The sequence below is a fragment of the Rana temporaria genome, chromosome 13 (assembly GCF_905171775.1).
Source record: "Rana temporaria chromosome 13, aRanTem1.1, whole genome shotgun sequence".
NCBI classification, from domain to species: domain Eukaryota; kingdom Metazoa; phylum Chordata; class Amphibia; order Anura; family Ranidae; genus Rana; species Rana temporaria.
Window position 1 is genome coordinate 67,478,971 of NC_053501.1, and position 18,983 is coordinate 67,497,953.

Genomic DNA, 18,983 nt, shown 5'->3' on the forward strand with positions numbered 1-18,983 from the left:
ATCTGACCGTTTGTATGCGTATTTTTTCCGACAACAAATGTTTTATAGCATGCTTTAAAATTCTCCTACAACAAATGTATGATGTCGGGTTATCCAATCGTGTGTACACAAGTCCGTCTGAAATAAATTCAAAGTACAAACACGCATGCTCAGAAGCAATGCTAACCATAGCACAACATTAGCAGAAGTTGCCCAAAGGGTGGCGCTAAAGAGCAGAAAAAACACGTTGTTTCTGTTTGTTAGCCGACAAAAGTTTTGACGTTTGTATGCAGAACAAGTTCACGCCCAATGCCCTTCGGACAAAATTCCACAGCTTTGTCCGATAGAAATCCGATTGTGTGTATGAGGCTTAAGGAGATTTGCAGTGAGTGATATTACTACTGTGTTGCTCCCTGTTTTCCTTGCTGTTTTTCCCCAATTCAATTATTCTGTGGCACTGTGCTTCCTCTACCTCTTTTGCTGTTTATTTAATATTCCCCTCACCCTCCAGGAGGGCAGCTCTGATATGGGGGAAGCAAACTCTGCTTATTGGTCAAAATGGCCATCTCCACACAGAGGGGAACAAGACATGGTAAGTCAGTTTAGTGATCAGATGGAAGAAAAGTGTGATCGACTGCTATGAGTTATTGTACTTCTCTCACAATGATTGCTCCTAAATAGGCCTGTTATACTGGCCTAGTTTAAATTGCCTATCTTTGCCGTATGGTTATGACAATGGATATTGTGCAGCAGGTGTTCAGCCAGCCAGGCACTTCAAAGATCAGCTGATAATGTGAGCCTTTTGTGAACCACGCGTTGGGTTCACGAGCCTGTTTGGGAATGTCAGATCTAAATAGGTGTATTTATGTGTTATTTTTGTATGTTATAGTCTGAAATGTGTGCTTTATTCTTTTTCCATCATATAACACTATGGCTATGGACACAGTGACCCTCTCTTACAGTAGCTCTGTAATACGTCTTCTTGTGCTATAATTACCGTATATGGTTTTGCAATTCAACCTTTTCATAAGGCTCCTATGCTCCTTATGGCTGCTCTCATCAGCCATGGGTGCTGCACAGGCCCAAGGACTCATCTCATCCTCATTGTACTCCAAATTCAATGAATAAGCATAAAAACACATAGCAGGCTTCAATAAACTTTATTCCACCCAGTGGGACCAACATCCTGCCAAACACCTCAAGCTGTAACCCTTGAAAGTTTTAAGGGCTTGTGGTGTTTGGTGGGATGTCCATTACATTGAAATGAATAAAGTTTCTTGAGTGCCGGACTCACATGGTAGTGCAGTTATACTGATTTAGTGAGTGGAGGAATCATATGATATCCATATGGAACCATTTTGTATCATAATATATGGTTGGATAACTGACTTTTTATGGGCCTCAACACGTTTGTGGTCACACCAGTGTGTATGCACCTGTAGTATAAATTAAAGTGGAGTTCCACCCATAAATATAACATTACATCAGTAATTTTAAAAAAATTTCATTACTCCTTTAAGAAAAAAAAACATTTTTTTTAGATGCCTTCAAAGTGTTGTTGCTAGGCAGAATAGTTAATCTTCCCTCTTCCTGCACCTAGGTGCTTAAGCTTCCTAACCTACACTGCACAGACTCCTGGGAATGTAGTGGGTGTAACTTTCCAGGAGTCTGTGCACTCCCCAGTCTCGAAGAATCATGTGACTTGGACAGTACAGGTGCTGAAACCTGATCTGAAACCTATTACACTGCTTGTGCAGCACTGAGCATGTGCGAGATCTGCAAGGTTGAAATCCAGGAAGTCATACAGTCTGGCTTCATGATGCCCACACTTAAGATGCCCCCAGTCAATTTCTATTTTATAAAGTGTCTAAATGCTGTAACAACCTAACAAAACGGACCTTAGTTTACAGACTAACTTTACTAGAATACATTAAGCTTGTGTATTACAGGGGTATTTATATTTAAAAAGTGAAATTGTGGCCGGAACTCCGCTTTAATTCAACATGTAATGAGACAACTACTATATAATTGTGTTTTTGAAGATTTACGTAGAGAAAAAATGTCATTGAAATAACTGTGCTGCACTCATTTCTTAGCACTAGATTCTAAAATATGTGGTCTTCCCGCAGATCCACACCTTCTAAACGAATGGTCTCCAAACTGCAGCTCTTTGCTGGCTTTTATCTGGCCCTCTGGGCACCTTTCTTGCCACAGTTTTAAGACACTATTCCTCCCACTGATTCCAACAATGTATTCCTCCCACTGACACCAATGATGAGGCACTTTTTCTCCCCCTAATTCCAAAGATGCACAGTTTACTCCCACTGATGCCAGTCCAATTTCTACACCCAATGGCCACAGTCCACCCCACCCAAAGTTCCGAAGGACAGTAAACTAGCCCTTTTTTATTGAAAATTTGGAGGCTTCTGTTCTAAACATTTGTAGAGGAAAGGAATCATATCAGTTATCTGGGCTGTAGCACGTTTTAATACGAATTAGCGCCCTCAACCACCCACAACTATCTGGGCTGTATACTTGTAATTTAGGTCCATACACAAATGCAGGTTATTACTTTAGGACAGCCTAACAAAACCCAATACTGTGAAGGATGTCAGTGTAAATCTCCCTGCTTGGTTCATGTGTCACAAGCTATTGACATGTTAATGACCCTTCCTCAGCCAGCTCCCTAGTTCAAATGGTAATTGATTTATTGTGTGTGGGAAGGAGACCGGCCTTACTGTTTACAATGATTAGATAAGGGGCTCATGTTAATTATTCTGATTGCTTCATTGTGGTCAGGCTGTTACACCTAGTAATTAACTCCGCTGATGTCTTTATCTAAAGAAACATGTCTGCATGGTCGGCTCCGACTTGTCTCCTATAATCTGTATGGGAAACCCCACTGTGTGAGGGGGGCGTTCCTAACAGGCTGTAACCACATATAAGCTGAGTTTTTGTGTCAATAAAGTGTCTTGTTCCAGCAGTAAGCTTGTCTCATGTGTGGCTTTCTGGGCGATTCCAGGGATATCCCTCCTCGTGGAATATTGGGGTGATTGTCGTTATGGGAAGAAGGGAACGTTGACGGGGATATCATACCGATACCGTCACAATTGGTTGGTAGCAGCGGGATTTTTCCCTTCTATTCCCCTTCACACCCGGATTCCAAGCAGACACTGGAAGAACTACTGGAAGTTCGTGGAAGGATCGCTAGCAACAAAACCAAGCGGGTCATCATAGCAGAATTAATGGAGCTAGACCAGGAGGACGGGATTGCAGCAACGCCAGCAGTACAAGAGATGGTGACACCAGTGATTCAGGAGGAGGAATCGCCAGCCAACAAGCTAATGAGAGAGAAGCTAGCGTGGTTCGGCCCGAACCCAACGCCGGATGTGGTTCTGAAAGTGATGGACCTGTTAGCGGAGGAGGCTAAACAAATAAGGGACGCAGAACTACAGAAGGATAAACAAATAAGGGACGCAGAACTACAGGAGGCTAAACAAATAAGGGACGCAGAGCTACAGAAGGCTAAAGAAATAAGGGACGCAGAACTACAGAAGGATAAACAAATAAGAGACGCAGAGCTACAGTTAAAACTGGCAGCAGTCCAACAAGCAGCCGCACCTTCTACGAACAGTGAGTACAGCACAGCAGACGCAAGGAAGATTCCGTTTAGCGCTTTTAAAGCTTTTGATGAAAAGGACTGTGAAATTGATAACTACCTGGCAGACTTTGAGCGACAATGTAACCTGCACCGAATTGCTAGAAGAGAGTGGGTTGCAATATTGTCAGGCAAACTGTCAGGCAAAGCTTCTGATGCTTTCCGGACCGTGCCAGATCAGGATATCCATAGCTACGCCCGGGTTAAAGAAGCGCTCCTGGCTCGTTATGCAGTAACCCCAGAGTCCCACCGACAGAAGTTCAGGGACTCACGCAAAACCACGAAAGACTCTTACGCAGAATGGGCATGCCAGCTGTCCCTGTCGGCCTCTAACTGGGTTAACAGCAGCCAGGCCACCACCGCAGAGGACATTTTGCAACTAATGCTCCTGGAGCAATTTTACAATCACATCCAGACGGATGTCAAAGATTGGGTGAGAGATCGCAGGCCCATGACTCTACCAGAGGCCGCGAAGTTGGCGGATGAATATGCGGATACTCGCAAGACAAACCAGGTCACACCACGGGTACAACCTCCACAACCAACGGCGCCCTCACACCCACCAGCCGCTAGATACCAACCGCCTAACAGACCGATGACATCTAGCCCTCGCTACCCACGCCAGGAGGACAACGAACAACGCTGCTTCCGGTGCAAACAGTTGGGTCACTTCAAGCAGAATTGCCCCATGAACGACAACACCAGGTCAAATTGGTCTCAACCTGGGTACCGCCCACCAGCAGCAGCCCATTGTGTAGACTCGGCTTGGGATCTCCAGGAGCTGGGTCCGGAAGAACCATTGGGCACCCCTTACGAAGCCCTCATGGTACAATCTGTTATTACGGACAACAGGGAACACCATTGTCAGCTGGTCATGGGCGACCGCCATGAGCCGGAGGGGCCTTGGAGGGAGCTGGGCAGAAAGAGGCACCGCCAGCTACCCTCCAAGAAGAAGAGGTCCTGGAAGTCATATAACCAGCGGACCTGGGAGGAGAAGAAGCGACTGGAGGAGATGGAATCGCAGCGGGCGCCCCAGATGCGGGCCGAGATGTTCGCCAAGGGCCCACCGGTGGCCCCTTACACCACCACCCAGTTCCTGATGATGAAGGACCACGTGGAGAGCCTGCAGGACATGAGCAAGCAGGATCTGATCCGTGAGTACATAGAGCTGGAGGAGTGCATAAGCCGCATGGAGGAGGAGAACAACCACCTGAGGTCACAGCGGGCTGACCCCCCCAGGCTCCATGAACTGGAGATGGAGCTGGAGAAGCTCAAAGAGGAGAACCGGCGGCTGCGGAGGGAGCAGGGGGTGGCTGACCTTATGGGGCTCTGAGTCCCCTCTCCCCCCCCCCCCCCCGGACTCTGAGCACCAGTGCTACAGCATTTCAACAAATATAACTTTTTCTTTTTATGAATCTCCTGTGATTGTCACTTCAGAGCCATAACCTGCCCCCTCCCATAGCGGGACACCTAGACGGCGGCGCACAGACCCATTCGCTGTCTTCACACTGACTTCTGGTGACTTTGCAGATCGCACAAAGACTTGGGGACTGACCGGCGTGTGATCTGACGACCCGGTAGCATACCTGAGTCGGAAGCAGTTACCAATGGAGGTCAGTCACGCCAAACGGAGTTAACCTCGGACTAAAAGCTCTGAACCCGTCAACCCTACTGGACCAGGGAAGGTCCAACCGGGTTTGCCGGAGCAGGGAGAAAAAGGGGGGCCATTGTGAAGGATGTCAGTGTAAATCTCCCTGCTTGGTTCATGTGTCACAAGCTATTGACATGTTAATGACCCTTCCTCAGCCAGCTCCCTAGTTCAAATGGTAATTGATTTATTGTGTGTGGGAAGGAGACCGGCCTTACTGTTTACAATGATTAGATAAGGGGCTCATGTTAATTATTCTGATTGCTTCATTGTGGTCAGGCTGTTACACCTAGTAATTAACTCCGCTGATGTCTTTATCTAAAGAAACATGTCTGCATGGTCGGCTCCGACTTGTCTCCTATAATCTGTATGGGAAACCCCACTGTGTGAGGGGGGCGTTCCTAACAGGCTGTAACCACATATAAGCTGAGTTTTTGTGTCAATAAAGTGTCTTGTTCCAGCAGTAAGCTTGTCTCATGTGTGGCTTTCTGGGCGATTCCAGGGATATCCCTCCTCGTGGAATATTGGGGTGATTGTCGTTATGGGAAGAAGGGAACGTTGACGGGGATATCATACCGATACCGTCACAAATACCAATACTGATGCATTCATACAAAACTTAGCCCTCTTTTACACTGGGCGGATCAGTAATGACCTGCCCCATGCACCTCCGCTTGCTCAGCGGGGATCGCTCCGTTGATTCACGCTGAGCTGGCGGATGACAGGGCGGTCCCTGCACACTGTGCAGGGACTGCCCTGTCTTTTCTCCGCTCCCCCCTATGGGGGGATCGGATGAACACGGACCGTATATCCGTGTTGATCCGATCCGATCCGCCAGATGGAAGGAAAAGTCGTTTTTTCCCTCCGTCACACTTTGGCGGATCGGAGCGGGTCGGATGTCAGCGGGCATGTCACCGCTGACATCCGCGGCTCCATAGAGGAGCACGGAGCGCCCGTACAGGTCCACAAAAAAAATTGACAGATGGACCTGTACGGGCGCTCAGTGTGAAAGAGCCCTAACAGTATTTCTTCTATAACACTGTATGAGTTATGTTTGTCTTGCATAACATCAAAGGGCTCTTAGATGTCCTATTAGATGTTTACAACTGTGTTTCAAATGGTAAATCTTTACAGGAGCTCCTTTGAAATAATGGTTACAGCTCATTTTTTGGGTTGGGTTTTATACAAACTTCTTGCTTGAGGTGATTACAAACGTCGTAATATGTACCGTATTTGTTAAACTGCTTAAATATCAATTGTCCTTTAGTGGCTTTGTGACTCTTATTATATGCTGAAGAAATAAAGTAATTGTAAAAATTAGACGTCCTCAACCAACAAGTTCAGTTTCAGTAGACTTTGACAGTTGGCTGCCTATGGATACAAAAGACTGCTACCGATATGCTCAAGCCTCGTACACACGATCAGTTTTCCCAGCAGGAAAAACTTGCCAGATGAGCTTATGGCTGGGAAAACCGGACGTGTGTATGCTTCCTTGCAGTTTTCCTGTCAAGAAAACAACCAGGAATCCCGGCGGGAAAATAGAGAACCTGCTCTCTATTTTCCCGTCGGGATTCCCAGCGTTTTTTTTTTCGCCAGATCTACTGCTTACCTATGGGAAACACTGCGAGGCAGTGCCGATGGAGCATACACACGGCCGAGATTCCCGGCCAAAGCTCCATGGCAGTTTTCCTGCCGGGCTCTCGGCTTTCCCCTTGGTTTTCTCGCCAAGAAACCCGAGCGTGTGTACAGGGCTTCAGAATATAATCATTAGAGAGAAAGTCTGTCTACAGGGTTGAGATTATGCAGTGAACATCTCATTCTTCTCCTGTGTACTTGCAGAGGTGACCATGAGGACCTACCTATATAACACTGGTTAGCATTTGGTAGGAAAAAAAAAAGATCTTTAGTGCTTGGATTGCTTTTCAAACATGGTCTAATGCCTGTAGTGGCGACTTGTTTTGATTGTCGCTAAAATATCTGATTATACAAGTGGTAATTATGATTTACCTAGCTGTTAACATTTGTCTGTTTTTTTTCTATCAAAACATTACTGTATAATGTAGGTGCTTAAAGTGAGGTTCACCCGCAAAAAAAAATTTAAGATTAGATTCATGCTCATTTTGTCAAGGGGAATCGGCTATTTTTTTTTTTTTTAAAACGAAGCAGTACTTACTGTTTTAGAGAGCGATCTTCTCCGCCGCTTCCGGGTATGGTCTTCGGGTCTGGGCGTTCCTTCTTGATTGACAGGCTTCCTACAGGCTTCCAACGGTCGCATCTATCGCGTCACTAGTAGCCGAAAAAAGCCGAACGTTGGTGCGGCTCTACACGGTGCCTGCGCACCGACGTTCGGCTACTTTCAGAAAATCGTGACGCGATAGATGCGACCGTCGGAAGCCTGTCAATCAAGAAGGAACGCCCAGACCCGAAGACCATACCCGGAAGCGGCGGAGAAGATCGCTCTCTAAAACGGTAAGTACTGCTTCGATTTTAAAAAAACTACCCGATTCCCCTTGACAAAATGAGCATGAATCTAATCTTAAAAATGTTTTGGTGGGTGAACTACCGCTTTAAAGTCGAACTCTGAGTACAAAAACTTAAATATATTCCTCAATAGTCACAAAGCATATAAATCCACTTTGTGCACACCCAGATATTACCTTGTAAAAAGTAGCAGCCCATAGCCTGTACACAGATATTACCTTGTAAAAGTAGCAGCCCAAAGCCTGTACAGAGACCATAGCTGTGGGAGGGGCCTAGCAGGTCCACCCACTACAGGCTGGCAGTAGAAATCTACAGAAGGCGGAGACAAGACCAGTCAGCCCACAGAGAGAGAGAGCAGCAGTGACTGGTCTTTATTACAGGGAGCTGTTTACATGGGAAAAGTTTCACACTGGGTCTATATAGAGCTGGAAGAATTACACAAAGCATACCAAGAATTATGTAAGAATACACATAACTTTTGTATTTAAACATTCCTGGAGTTCAGCTTTAAATATGGTGGGAAAAAAGCAAGGGATTCCACAATGTTTGAGGTTCTTCAGATAACTTTTTCACTTCCACGGTTTATATGGTTGTGATCCATACATGGTGGTGCCCAGAACTAGGGGACACTGACAGCTGGTGCCAAAAATATTCAGAAAAATAAAGTGAATCAAATAAAGTCAAAGGTCAAAGTAGGCACATGCCCTGTTACAGTGCTGCAGTTATATACCTCTCAAGTTTCTGAGTTACATTATGTAGACAAATGACACAGTCCAGCCAAGTTAGGCTAACCAAGTAGAATTAATATGCAAAAACAAGTTTAACCACTTCCATACAGGGCATTTTAACCCCCTTCCTGCCCAGACCAATTTTTAGTTTTCAGCGCTGTCGCATTTTGAATGACAATTGCACGGTCGTGCAACGTGGCTCCCAAACAAAATTGACGCCCTTTTTTTTCCACAAATAGAGCTTTCTTTTGATGGTATTTGATCACCTCTGTGGTTTTTATTTTTTGCGCTATAAACAAAAGAAGAGCGACAATTTTGAAAAAAACACAATATCTTTTACTTTTTGATTTAATAAATATAATTTTTTTTTAAAAAACTTTTTTTTTCTCAATTTAGACCGACACGTATTCTTCAACATATTTTTGGTAAAAAAAAAAATCGCATTAAGCGTATTTGATGGGTTTGCGCAAAAGTTCTAGCGTCTACAAAATAGGGAATAGAATTATGGCATTTTTATTTACTTTTATTTTTCTACTAGTAATGGCGGCGATCTGCAAGTTTTATTGTGACTGTGACATTGCGGCGGACATATTGGACACTTTTGACATATTTATGGGACCATTCACATTTACACAGCGATTAGTGCTATAAAACTGCACTGAGTAACTGTGTAAATGTGACTGGCAGGGAAGGGGTTAACACTTGGGGGCGCTGAAGGGGTTAAATATGTTCCCTAAAGTGTGTTCTAACTGTAGGGGGGAGGGGACTCACAAGGGGAGGAGATCGATGTGTGTTCCTCTGTACTGGCAACACACATCTGTCTCCTCACCGCTGACAGGACATGGATCTGTGTGTTTACACACACAGATCCACTGTCCTGTTGTGATTGCGGGCAATCGCGGGTGCCCGGCGGACATCGCGGGCACGCGCCCTGGGTCCCGAGCAATTCGGCGGGGGCGCGCACCCTAGCGGCCGGGAAAGCAAGGACCTCATATGATGTCCTGTCTGAAGGACGAAAGGTCCCTGCCAACGTCATTTTACTATGACTCGGTAGGGAAGTGGTTAAATAAAGCTACAAAAGCAACAAGTTATTTTTTTGTTTCCCACAATGTTTTCTCTATACTGGCTTTTGAAAATAGCTAATGCAATGATATAAAGGTTGGATGAAAAGTTTAGCGTAATACAACACTTTCGGTAGTAAGGCCCTAAGTGGTAAGGAAGGACCACAAGATTTAAGTCCAAGAGAGGTTGACAGTTGAGTTCTATGATGTTATATTTCAGACTTGAGTATAGCTTTTAAAATTGTGTCTCCGAACAATCTCATGCCCTAAACTCCGGCCACCAATATCGCTCACAATTTAGCGATCTTGAAGAGAGCCCCTTATTTTCCCAGTATATTTTTTCCTAAAACACATTCCTTTGCAGTCTAGTCGCTTATGAACCTACAGCCAGAGGCTGATACCGTTTTCCTGTTGCATTAGTTAGTACGTGCCGTGTTTTCCTGAGCTGTCCTGGCCCACCCCATCGTGAAGCTCCTATGATCCTGTTCTCTGCTGAAGCCAAGCATCGGATCCTAGAACCAGCTGGATCTGAAGCCGACACTTCAGTTTTTGATCTTACAGCTTTTGATTAGAAATAATGAGCTTGTTTCATTCAAAATGGGAGCCCTGTGATAAAAGAAATAGGTTTGATTCCACTGGATTAGAGAGCGGAATTATTTGTCGTAGAGATGGGTGCTTAACCCCAACTCATGCCATTAGCAGCCTCTTATGATTAACCATTTTGCTTCCAGGCAGAATAACATTAAGGAAACATCTACAGACCATTTTAGTGTGAGATTGTTCTGTATCATTTAGTCAGAGTTACAAATATTTTTTTACAATAAAACAGTGTGCATATATTTATGTCATATATATATTTTGCATAGGTTTGATAAGAATTGATAGTTTATAAGGTTGAAAAGAAAGATACCAGTCCATCCAGTTCCATCTACGAATGGGCATGTCATTTATGGTTGGGTTCATAGACTAGGGTGACCAGATTGAGGACACTGTCCCCGGACCAAGTCTGTCCTGGGTTTTGTCCCCGGATTGGATTTGAACAGGGGCTGGGGCAATTTCAAAGACATTCAGTGCAGAATAAAAAAAAAATCTGAATTACACACCTCCACTCCGCCGCTCCTACTAGCTTGGGGGGGGGGGGGGGTTATTTTTTTCCATTATCTGTGCCCCTTTCTTATGATCATGTGCTGGTCGGAGCGGAGGGAATATTTCTTCAGTTTCGGGCGCATGCCCATTCAGCTCCACTCGCATGTTCTTCTGCCTTGGCTCAAGTCCTGGCCAGCCGCTTGCCTGCTTATCTCCTTGCCTTCTCTGGTGGAGGGATCTTCCTCCGCTCCCCACCCAGTAGTAGCCGGGGCCCTGAGAGTGAGACTTCACAGGCTGTGAGGTGGGCGGCGACGGGGCAGGAGTCGCTGATTGCCGCCATTACTAGTAAAAAAAAATAACATTTTAAAAATCTGGTCACCTTATCATAGACCCTCCATGCACACTGCACACTGGATGGAGGTGTGCTCCGAGTGCTTTCCCATACAGGCTACAGCTGACCTGGTACAGGGAAGTACATAGATGAGAATCTTGGAAAGCACAGAATGCAGGACTCACAGAAATGGCAGGAGTAATGGCAGGACTGGGGTGCTGGTCATGCAGGCAGGCAGGGCACATAATACTAGTAAGAAACACTGAATGCACTGGGGTGTAGACCTCACAGGGAGACTGAAGTATCCTAGCAGCAGTGGGAAGCTAAGCTTAGAGAAACACAGAGGTAACAATATGTATGAGTACATGGAAGTGCACAGAGGTCCCAGGGAATGCAGGTACACTGGAATACAGTTGAGGTACAGGAAGAGTCTAGGACAGGAAGGATACCTATTGTTACTGCATGGGGAATACGCAGCCTGCCCACACATACAGGGAAGGTGAAAACCCTTGAAAGGGCTAAGGTGCCGAGTCTAAGGAACCACCTGGCCTTCTCCAGAACTTCTGAATGTGGAGATGGGTTGCACTGCAGATGATTTCCAGGTTGTGGTTCTCAAGTTCACCCGATCAGGCAGCCAATGGGCACGAAGGGCTGATAAACAGGTAAGAATTCCCTGCAGCACAGATCAGTAGGTAGTACAGCTAAAGCTAGCAGGTTTGCATGGAAACACAGACACTGTGAACACATGCACAGAGACACACAAAGACACTGGGAACAGTATTAGTAGTACACAGGGACACACAGAAGCATCGAGAAAAGTAGTGGTGCACAGAGACACACAAAGGCACTGGGAACAGTATTAGTAGTACACAGGGACACACAGAAGCATTGAGAAAAGTAGTAGTGCACAGAGACACACAAAGGCACTGGGAACAGTATTAGTAGTACACATAGACACACAGAAGCATTGAGAACAGCAGTAGTAGTTCACAGAGACACACAAAGGCATTGGAAACAGTATTAGTAGTTTACAGGGACAGGCAGAAGCATTGAGAACAGTAGTAGTGCAGAGAGACACACAAAGGCATTGGAAACAGTATTAGTAGTACAGGGGGACATGCAGAAGCATCGAGAACAGTAGTAGTAGTGTACAGAGACACACAAAGGCACTGGGGCCAGTATTAATAGTATACAGGGACATACAAAAGCATTGTAAACAGTAGTAGTAGTGGTGTACAGAGACACACAGAAGCATTGTGAACAGTAGTAGTGGTGTACAGAGACACACAGAAGCATTGGGAACAGTAGTAGTAGTGCACAGGGACAAAGTCACTCAGAGTGAGTAGCAATGCTAATAAACAGATAAACAGGAAATGCTAGGAGGAAGTGGAAGTGCATGGGGACACAGAGCAGAAGACCGACTAGAAATACACTGGGAGACACTGAAACAGGCTGCAGGCACATGTTCTGCTAGCAAAAGGCAGGCTGAAAGCTGGCAAAGGTACATAAGGAAAACTGGGACATAACAGGTTCAAGGATACAGGTTGCAAACTGGAAGACACTGAGGGTCACTGGGGACAGGCTAAAAGACACTGGGGGGTACAGAGATCACCCTGGAAGGCACTGGGAGACTCTTGCATACAGACACTAGGAGTAAGAAGAGTCTAACTACTGGATCACTAGGAATACTGGGCTCATAAGGAGTCTCTCAGAACATTGAACACTAGGTGTATAGGGGTCACTTGAATATTCACAGGAAACCAGGGACACAGGGAATCTTGGGGTCATGAGAAATATTCTCAAGAAAGCCAGGGACACTATTAAACTTTTTGCTAGGAAACACCTTCAATAGGAATCACAGGGAACTCTAGGAAACTTCTTGGAACTCACCGGGGGGGGACCGAGTCCTAGTTTTTACTCAGGCAATGCCTGAGGCAATGAGCCAACCTAACTAGAAAGGAAGATGTTCTGGCTGGGCATGTAGCTAACAGAATCAGCAGAAGGTGATTAGCCAGTCTTGAATTTAAGCCTCGTGGTATAACAGGTAACAGCAGAACTTTACAGGTTAAAGCCGTGGAACTACATGTACCAGCATTCCTGCCGTTCTTGGGAATAGAAGACGGATCAAAGCTGCTGTGTGTGACTTTTATTATATTCTTTAACAATTCCTATAGCCCAGTATATTCTGCTTTCTAAGGAAGATATCTAAAAGTTTTTTAAGTTGTTGACCCTTTCAGCTAGCACTGCTTTTTGGGGGACATGGTTACACATTTTAGCTGCTCTAACCGTAGAACCCTTTCCACAGTCTAAGGTTAACCCTTCTTTCTTCTAACCTTATATTGTGGCTATGTGTCCACTTCAGGGACCTAAGAGTAAATGTTTTGTTACAGATACTGAAGACACCAAATAATATATTCATACAATTTGATCATATACCCTCTTAAGTGCTTATACTGCTCCATAGGTCGGACTTGATGTATTTTTTCAATCTCACCTACTATGTACTCCAGAGTAAATAACAGTAATCTATGTAATCAATATGCATAGCTGTTAATATCCATTTACGAGTAGTGAACCTCATCTGCCATATAGCTGCCCAACACCCTATGTTGTCAAGGTCGCCCTATAATGATACCTATACTGAAGTTATTTTCCAGTATAATTTGGTTTTATCAGTTAACACTGAAATTGACCTCTTGATTTCAGCCTCTGAATCATTGATAAACAATAGAAAAGCATTTGCCCCAAGGCAGAATCCTGGGACATACCACTCACAACTTTAAACCAATAAGGAAATTAGTCATTTATCGTTACTCCCTGGACGAGATCGTGTAACCAGTTTCCTATCCATGTACATACAATTTGATCAATTCCAGCAGACCCTCTTATACAGTAGGTTACATTTTTACAAGGTGCAGTATCAAGCTATAGCAAAATCTGGAAACTACATCCAAGGGACTTCCAACGCCCAATTTCTCACTTCCTCATAGAACGATAACAGATTGGTCTGACAAGCATGGTCTTTCATAAATCCATGCTGGCTGTCACTTATGATACCTTAATCACAGACAGATTTATGCATAGCATCCCTTACCATTCTCTCAAATACCTTACATACTATTGATGTTAGGCAGACTCGTCTGTAATTTCCTGGTGTACATCTCGATCCTTTTTTGCAAATCAGCTTTAATGCATTGGCCATTTCAAAGACTATCTCTAGAGAGAGAGAAAAAAAATTGTCGTGGGTATAAAGTGCAGGTATCTAGATGTAACTCAACAGCCATATTGTGGGCTGTTCTGAAAGGCAAAGCTGCAGCATCCCTTCCTGTCTCTTGCACATCCTTATCGGCCAGTGAAGTAACCCTTTAAAGCTAAGGGCCCATAGGAATAGGAAAAGGTGTGATTTAACAGAAAGTTCCAACAGTAACCAGGAGTGAGCTTTTGCCTTATAGAATTACCTGCTACAGTATGTGGTTGTAGCTCCATGCTTTTTGAAGATGCCTCAGGTATTTTCAGGTCTGAATTTTATACCTATAGCAGCTGTCTTGTTTTTTTAACTCTTAAGTAGTTTGTATAGTAAAATCTATCGCTTGCTTGCAAAACATAGCCACATTCTTTTATTGGTTGAACTAGATGGACTTGTGTCTTTTTTCAACCAGACTAACTATATGAAAGTATTTGCTATCTGTAACCATCAGTCCCCAGGCTGGTGTCATCCAACAAACAACTATCTGGCACTTACTAAAATGCCTTATGTAAATGTACAATGTTAACAAAACAATGTACATAAATAAAATGACTTTAATAAAACTGTTGCACACGGAATCTGGTGCAGCTGTGCATAGTAACCAATCAGCTTCTAGGTTTTATTGTCCCAGCTTTAAGGCTGGGTTCACACTTGTCCGACAAACGGTCCTACATTGGGAGCCTCATGTAGCATGACGTGTGAAAATCAATGTTTCCCTATGAGAGCTGTCTTAACTGGTCCTACACAAGTCGGTCCGACTTTGAAAATGCTCCCTGTACTACTTTTGGTCCTACATTGATCCGTCTTCAACCCATTGAATATCATTGAAGTCGGACCAAAGTAGTATCCTGTTCATGAAAGTAGGACGGATGTAGGACCAATGTAGGATAAATGTAGGACCGATGTAGCAGAGCAAAGTAGGATGAAAGTAGTGTAGTAGTGTGAACCCAGCCTTTTTCAACAAGCTGAAGTTAGAAGCTGATTGGTGACTATGCAGAGCTGCCCCTGATTCTGAGCGAGATTCTATGTGCACCAGTTTAGGAAAATCTCACACAATATGTATTTAACCATATCTTTAAAGTTATTACCTTTTGACCGACTGCTTGCATCACAAAAAAGTAACAGCTCTGAAAATGTAAAAATGTTTTAGAAGCTTGAGAAGGGGAGTGAACTCTGAAAGCACATTGTTTTCAGACTGGTTTCATAGCAACAATGGGCGATCCTTGATTCGCACACAGTATTCCAGCAATGGCCATGCTACTTAACCTCTCTATTGAAGAGTGCTTTGGTGCAAGTTCCTATAGTCTGGCAGCTGGCCATGCTGGGAAAGTGGCAGTCTAGGTCCATCAACTTTGCCCTTAAAGGCCGGTCAATGTTAATGTTGGAATGAATGTGGGGAAAAGTGTGCACAGGCTTGGCGAGAGTGGAGGTACAGGTGCAGTGGTGAAAGGGGGGCTGTGTAGCAGTGGTAGTGACAATTGGAGGTGTGGGTGCACTGTTAAGGAGGTACTTTGGTAGTAAAATCACACTGGTGAAAATAGGGGTAAATATGCAGTGGTGAGAGAGACATGGTAAGAGAAGGAATGGTTAAGAGCACATAGATGCAGTGTGGGTCAGGGTGGCTTGTGTAGGCATGAAATGAGGACAGCGATAAGCATGCCAACGTGCACTGGTAAGCAAGTGTTTCAGGCACAGTGGTAAGAGCAGGGGTTTGCTGGTGTTGTGGCGAAATGGTGGGCATACAAGTGGGGCATGGGGTGGTGGTAGGGGTGCTATGGTGATGAGAGCCAAGGGGCAATGTGCCAGCATTTGGTAAATGTTTGGGGGGGTGGGAGTTGTACAAGTGTATTAGTAAAACCTGGGAAGAGGGCATGCAGACATAAGGTGGGGGTGTGCATTAGCACAGAGCGAGGGGTATGATGCAGGTGCAGTGGTGACAAAGGGGATACAGGCATGGTGGGTGGTGAAAGAAGGTGCAGACATGGATGGTGGTGAGAGATCAGTGATGCAATACAAATTGAGCACAATACTTTTCAGTATGTACTGTATATATAAAAATGATTGAATGCACAGGATATGCATATGAGTGCACTTTGGATAAAGCAAGTAACTATGCAATCAAAACTGTTAGTAATTTGACTATTTACTGGGTGTTATGTTAGCTTTGTAATATTATATGGTGTATAACCCATATTCTTCTCTTTTAGTGGAGTCCTCCAGCCCTGGAATTATCCCTCAGGACAACTCTTTAGAAAGGTCTTTCTTCATTCGGATGAAATCTACACTGACTAAAAGAGGTGTACATATAAAATCCTCGGGGTACAAGGTGAGTTACATACTGGCTGCAATGTATAACACATTCTGCAACCTAATGGCCAACATGTTATATGAAACCCAAATAATCTATTCTGCTGCTCATGGTATAACAAACTGGTCATCTGGGAAGTTTGCATTTGGTAACTGCTACCTACAGAAGTTAGAAACCCTCTCGGAGTTAACAAAAACAGGTAACAAAGCTAAAAATTGCAGGAATCCGACTGCATGGATTTTGCTTCAAAAAAATGTCAGTTCTCTCAAAAAAATCATGTCTTAGTTCAAGGTAGTTTCAATATTCAATATTCCTTGAATGCTCCAACACCGTGAACTTTACCACTGTTCCTTCCCTTCTTTAGCTAATATCAGACGGACAGTGTGGTCACTTCACTACCAGTGTGATAGTGCTAGGGTCTAGCAACCTTTTTGATTGGCTGCTGGGCCTGAGCAGTATCACATTGGAGGAAGTCAAATGTCTTGCCCGTACCTTAAAAGCACAGGATTTTGTTGCCAGCTTCACCAATGGAAGAAATGGTGGGGGAACACCAACAAAATAAGTATCAGTGGGGATGGAAGGGCACTTTGCAAGATGGCAGTGGGGTTGATTTATGTAAACTAGGGAGTGCAAAATTTGGTTCAGCTGTGCATGGTAGCCAATCAGCTTCTAACTTCAGCATGGAAAAACATTTCCTCATGCCCTGTACACACGATCAGAGTTTCTGTCAGAATAAACTCTGACAGGTTTTTTTCGACGGAATTCAGTTCAAGCTGTCTTGCATACACACAGACACACCAAATTCCGACCGTCAAAAACACGGTGACATACAACACTACGATGAGCCTAGAAAAATTAAGTTCAATGCTTCTAAGCATGCGTCAAATTGTATCCGAACATGCATGTTTTTTTCTCCGTCGGATTTCCATACAGACGAATTTCCGATAGAAATTTCTTCGAAAAAAAAGAACATGTTCTCTTTCTAACTCCGTTGGAATTTCCAACAGAAAAAGTCGAAACACAGTCGAAATTTCCGATGAAAAAATTCTGTCTGACTTTTTCCATCGGAAATTCCGATTTTGTGTACGAGGCATAAGAGAAAAATATAGCATACCATTGCTGCTTCTTATTCTTCAAGTGCTGGTTGCCTGACTATAAATCTACCCCACTTGTTTCCATAATTGTGTCATTGACCTTAAACAAGTATGCTGCTAAGGACTTTTTTATTCTGACTTGCCTGATCTACATGATTGTTCCAGAGCAATGAGTATTGAAGCCAGTGAGTGTAATAGAAACTGGCATCTTATAGTGGTCTGCGTTGCAGATTTGTTAAAAACCTGCAAGGCAATGTTATAATGTGCTAGTATGCATTACACATTATGTTAAACTTACCTTAGAACAAAGCCCTCCCACAGCACGCTGTCACTGCTGAAGGTGCTTCCATCTTCACCTGATCTTCCTTTCGGATTTGTGGACTTCGGCTGTGTGAGCAGCTGAAAACATGATGACATCAATCCGCGCACATGTGCAGGAGCCGCCGTTTACGGCACAGGATTAAGAAGGAACGGCACAGGTATGCCGTTCCTTCAGAGCACATGCGCCGGTGCTGTCACTGGCTGCATCTAAAGTAAATATCTCCTAAACGGTGCATGTTTAGAAGATATTTACATATTTACAGTACCTTATTATAGGCTCATCTATAGGTAAAAATAAAGCATGGGAGTTTACTACCACTTTAAGAAGAAGCTCACCAACAGCTATCACCATGTTTCTCTTAGGAAAGATATGTTAAGCATATAGGGCCAGATTCTCCAAGATCCCACGTTGGCGTAGTGTAAGCCATTTACACTACGCCACCGCAACTTACTGGAGCAAGTGCCGTATTCCCCAAGCACTTGCTCCGTAATTTGCGGCGGCGTAGTGTAAATGGCCCGGCGTATGGCCGCGTAATTCAAAGGGGGCGGCTTGTATTTAAATTAAACGCGCCCCCGTGCCGATTGAACTGCGCATGCGCCGGGCTGAAAAATAGCCCAGTGCGCATGCTCCAGCTCACGACGGAAAACGTCAATGACGCCGACGTGAGCGTCATTGACGTAAAGTCGTATTCAAGAACGACTTAGGAAAACAACGTAACCGACGGAAAAAGACGACGCGGACCCGACGCCATACTTAACATGGCATATGGCGGACTGGCGTAAGGTTACCCCTCATATAGCAGGGGTAACCTTACGCAAATGACGTAAACAACGAGTACGCAACGCAAATTCGTTCTGGAATCGGCGTATCAGGCTCATTTGCATAGTCAAATGAGACCTGAACGTAAACGCCACCTAGCGGTCAGCGTTGTATTGCATTTAGGATCCGACGGTGTAAGTGACTTACACCAGTCGGATCCTAGCCTAATTCCGGCGTATCTTGTTTTGCGAATACAAAACAATGATACGCCGGCGGAAATT

General features: G+C 44.5%; 1 protein-coding gene across 1 annotated transcript in view; it reads left to right on the top strand.

The window, feature by feature from the left end:
* Positions 1–18,983, top strand: part of NPAS3 (neuronal PAS domain protein 3) — a 589,204-nt gene that overhangs the window by 520,348 nt on the left and 49,873 nt on the right. Inside the window, exon 7 of the mRNA XM_040333134.1 lies at positions 16,427–16,545. Coding sequence (XP_040189068.1) covers positions 16,427–16,545 — 119 coding nt within the window. The remainder of the gene's footprint in view (positions 1–16,426; positions 16,546–18,983) is intronic.